Below are 4,454 nucleotides of genomic sequence, written 5' to 3'. Positions count from 1 at the left end.
TTTTTTTGTTTTTGTTTTGTTTTTTTTTTTTTTTTTGGTTTTTTTTTTTTTTTGTTTTTGTTTTTAGCTTTGCGTGTGGTCAAAAAAAGTCAGACTTTTCCGTTAAATTCATTTTTGGGGGAAWAGGGGATTGGGCTCAAGGCAGAAAATTGGGAGGTAGAGAAAAATGAGTCTTTAAAGAACTGACAGAAAATGGAGGGGAGCTACTAGGAAATTTAACTTTTCAGTGTTTCTTCTACAGCCTGGACATCGCTCATTGTTGATAACACTGTTTTAATGGCACTTTTGCCATATGGCTTGAGTTTTCTTTTGACACATCTTCCTTGTAGTTAGGAAGGTGATGTTTTGGGGCTTCCTCTGTGTTGCATAATACATAATTACCACTGCGTAAGAGTTTTTCTTCAGTGGTCCGTGATGTGACAGAAAACATTATTTAAAGTAATACAGACTCTTAAATTATGTATGCTAATCTTTCTACATGATATAAAGGAAAACATGAAATACATTTTTCTGTCTTTATCTGGACTGACTTGTCTTAAAAATCCTAATTTGAAATGTATCCCTTCTTTCTTTTCTTTTTCTTCCCCTTAGATTTGAGTTTTGTGAACCTGCCTTTGTGGTTGGTAATTGTTTGGAAATAGCCTCAGACAGTCATCAGTATGACCGGATTTACTGTGGAGCTGGAGTCCAGAAAGACCACGAAAACTACATGAAAATTTTACTGAAAGTTGGAGGCATTTTAGTAATGCCTATAGAAGATCAGGTGACTTAGTGACAATTTTGCCATTCTATCTTTTGGTAAAATATAAATATATTCTGATAAAATATAAATAGATTCTCCTGAAATACATAAATTAAGGAATGCTTTTGAATGTATATTTGACTTAGTTAATGTTCAACTAATGATACCTTGATTCGGTGTATTGTTGCAGTTAAGCAGACTAATCTTTTTAATGAAGTCTTGAACTTTTTTTGCTTTAAATTTGTTGGAAAGCATCAATATCCTGCTTCTAACAAAGTCTGTTTCATACTATTTCCTGTGTCTTATACGTGCCCCAGAACTGCCTGCCACACAGACATTTGCAGTCAGTACTTCAAAACAAAGAAACCACCTCTAAACCAGGAGAATTGATTTCGAAGAATACAAAGTAACTCTGATTAGTGGGACATTGTAAGGGGAGGATAAAATAAAAGAGAAATGTKACTTTATTTCCAGCACTTCTCCTTGTTGCTTTGCCATGTTAGATTTAAYGCTTTTCAGACAGGGCCATATTATTTTAATAATACTTCGCACTTTTATGACTTTTCATTCTTAGACCTCAAAAGGCTTCTCAATGGTAAGTATTATTCTCCCTGTTTTACTGATAGGAAAACTGAGAAAGGCACATCATGTGATTTAAGTTGATGTCATCCTAAATACAGATAATTACWTGAATGCTTGTTGATCAGCATGTTACTTTCCCAAAAGAATTCTCACATTATCTCTCTTGCTTTCTTAAAATATCAAATGGATTTATGCGTAGCCTGCATGATTCAGTTCCATAAATAATTTCATTAAGATACTGTCAGTTGAAATTGATGGAATCCAGCTTAGAAGCAGTCACAATTTAAGAGAGAAATTAAAACTTTAACTATTTTTACCTTGCATACAAATTGATAGGGCTTAGAGCACGTAAAGTATGAGAAGCAGCTGCAGAGAACCGCTGAGGAAATGTTTAGTACCTGATTTGTCTTCCTGAAGGGGTGGAGAATTTATGTGGTAGGCGGGAGTCCAGTTCTCCTCCCAGGTGCTCAGCATAGTGAAAAGAGTGTTACAAATTGGCAGCCAGGGAGCTTTCTGCCTTCAAATAAGAAAAACAGTTTTGCAGCATAAGAATGATAGAACACTACAGCAAGTTGCCTAGATAGGTGGGGAATCTCAGTCCCAGATCTTTTTTCACTTAYGTAGAAAAGCTTCTGATCTAACTTTGAAGTTGACCCTGTTCAGAGAGGAGGTAGGACTGCAGAGGTTGCCGCCGATCCAAAGTATTTTTTGTTCTTTTGGAAAAATGAGAAGAAACAAAACTTACCTTAGAGCCCTGGAAAACCAGCTGCATCTCTTCCCATTACCAAAGAGCCTTATTCCATACTAGTGATCAAGTGATATTTCAAGAATTATTGAAGTCCTTTCTGTTCAAAAAACAGCCTTAATTTATTAATTTTGAAGYGAAACAAAATATCAATGTGTTTGAACACCAATCTGAATAGTATTGACTATGACAAAATTATGACCACTCRTTTATTTTGTTTTTGTTTTGCAGCTAACACAGATCTTGAGAACAGGACAGAACACATGGGAAAGTAAGAATATCCTTGCTGTTTCATTTGCTCCACTTGTGCAACCAAACAGAAATGACAACGGCAAACATGACACTGTGGGACTGCGTAAGTTTGTGCTCCCTCCCTTTGGCTTCCAGGGATGTTACAGTGCCTGATGATGGGGCTCTGGGAGTTGAGAGGCTGTGCTGCAGAGACATTCTATTTAGCAAAGCCATAGCTCACTGATAAGTTTTTGTGCTCCTGGTGCATAGTCCGTGTTGCTTCACAGTTAATATCCTGAATTTAAGTGATGGAATGTTTCCAGCTCRTTTTTCCAGCCACCTTTTCTGTTTATGTTCAGCCTTTCTATTATGGCAATATAGATAAAATAGGCAGCTAGTATTAGGTCCCTTATAGTGCTAACTTTCTCATGGTCTACTAGAAAACTTTTTTTTTCTTTCCCTGGAAATGGAAGGAAGATTTCTAAACTGGGGCTGTGGTATGATAGAATATTAATAAGCTGAGTGTGCTTTATGGCTGTCTGCAATACATACCTAGCTGTCATACCTAGCTATTTGTTATAAGTCATCAGCATGGGCTTTCTAGTTGCAATGCTTTGAGTAGAGGTAGTAAAGGTATTTGAAAGTCTTTGAAAGGACACCTGTTGCCAAGATGGTAAGATTGGATGATAACAGAGAAAGGGAAAAAGCTGATAGAGTTGAAATTTTCTGTCACAGTAGTCAGGGCTATGAGTAGAATAACACAGGGCTTTGGTAACACATGGAAAATTAAGTAAACCCAAAAAAGACCCTAAAAGATAACACCTTTCTCTCCTGTTTTGTTCTGGTAACAAATAACCAAAGATAACTGTCCCCTTTGCATGAGTCTTCCCTCTTATTCACATGTTTTAACTGTGAAACTGGTATAAGCCTCCTATCGGGAATACAGGATGTCCTATCAGCTTGCATTGCCTGTAACTGCTGATCTGGGTATTAATTTTAAGTGTGTGTGAATTTGCCAAGGATAGTTCCCTTTACAGTTTTTATTAAAAGTATAGAAGATCGTTTCCTTTATGTAATCTATTCTTTTTCAGAAATAATTAATTTTGGTTGTTTTAACCCTTGTTTTGAGCTCTCAGAAGTAATTTCCTGAAATTAACTTACTAACACAAGATTATTCTTTATCTCTGTTTCATCCRTAATAGATAGGTTGTCACATATCTAACAGTGAAATAGAGATGGCTAGTCAAACTTTACAGAGATTTTATAGTCTAATTCCTTGGAACAAAAGAGGATTTTTTATCAACATTCCTAAATTTTCAGAATGAGGAGTGCAGACCATGGGCATTTAGAGCTGAATGATAGTACAATAAAGGTGTTTCCTGTCTTATAATTTCAAAATGCCTTTAATGAGAAGAGGAAAATAAAAAGCACATCTTTTACATGCTGTGTAAAAGAAAATAAATGTTGGAGGCTTGAAGCTGCACTGGAAAATGAGATCAGTGAGATAGGCTTCTTTCCCCTGCTCAGGTTGATTGAGATTTACTTTGAAACTTAAATAAGAAGTGTTTGTGTGGGTGTGTTCAGTGTATGTGGAAGGGATGGGGGGATGTAAAAATCAGTGTGCTGAAGCTCAAGAAATAAAAATTCTAGCTGATTTCTCTCTTACAGTAATATTCTCTATTTGTTTCAAATCCACAGGCCTATAATTTGTCTTAAAAGTTCAAAGCAGTCTAGTGAACATGCTCTTTCTGTAAACTTTAGCCAGAGGTTGCAGATGTTGTTACTAAGAAAACATGGAGTCTATGCCATGGTTTGGACAACCCTTGAAAGTTGTCTCACACATATGTAGTGTTATGTATAGACCAAAGTAACTCTCATATGTATATAAGGCTTGCTAAAATACATGTCAGCCATGCTCAAAGTAGAATCTTTTTGTGGTAAAGAAACTACAGAGGTGTTTCTCAAAGGTTCATTTTACCAACTTCATTATTGGTTGAGAGACAATTCACTTATGGTACACAATTGGAAATACAYAGACCTTGAATGTGCAAAATCTTGGGTCTGTTCCTCTCATTAAAAAATGCTTGCATTTRTTATAATTGGTATACAATCTGCAATCATGGTTTGTTTCGTCTGAACTTAAAGAAGTGTTCT

At 35.9% G+C, this 4,454-nt stretch overlaps 1 protein-coding gene across 2 annotated transcripts in view; it reads left to right on the top strand.

The window, feature by feature from the left end:
• The window catches only part of PCMTD1 (protein-L-isoaspartate (D-aspartate) O-methyltransferase domain containing 1), a 42,452-nt gene that overhangs the window by 34,232 nt on the left and 3,766 nt on the right, over positions 1–4,454 (top strand). For both annotated transcript variants that reach the window (XM_057368310.1, XM_057368311.1), the window contains 2 exons: positions 592–763; positions 2,301–2,424. In XM_057368310.1, the coding sequence (XP_057224293.1) occupies positions 592–763; positions 2,301–2,424 (296 nt within the window). The remainder of the gene's footprint in view (positions 1–591; positions 764–2,300; positions 2,425–4,454) is intronic.

Source organism: Malurus melanocephalus, unplaced genomic scaffold (genome assembly GCF_030028575.1).
Source record: "Malurus melanocephalus ecotype Western Australia unplaced genomic scaffold, MMel_1.1 scaffold_90, whole genome shotgun sequence".
NCBI lineage: Eukaryota > Metazoa > Chordata > Aves > Passeriformes > Maluridae > Malurus > Malurus melanocephalus.
This window is presented reverse-complemented; position numbering and strand designations above follow the sequence as displayed.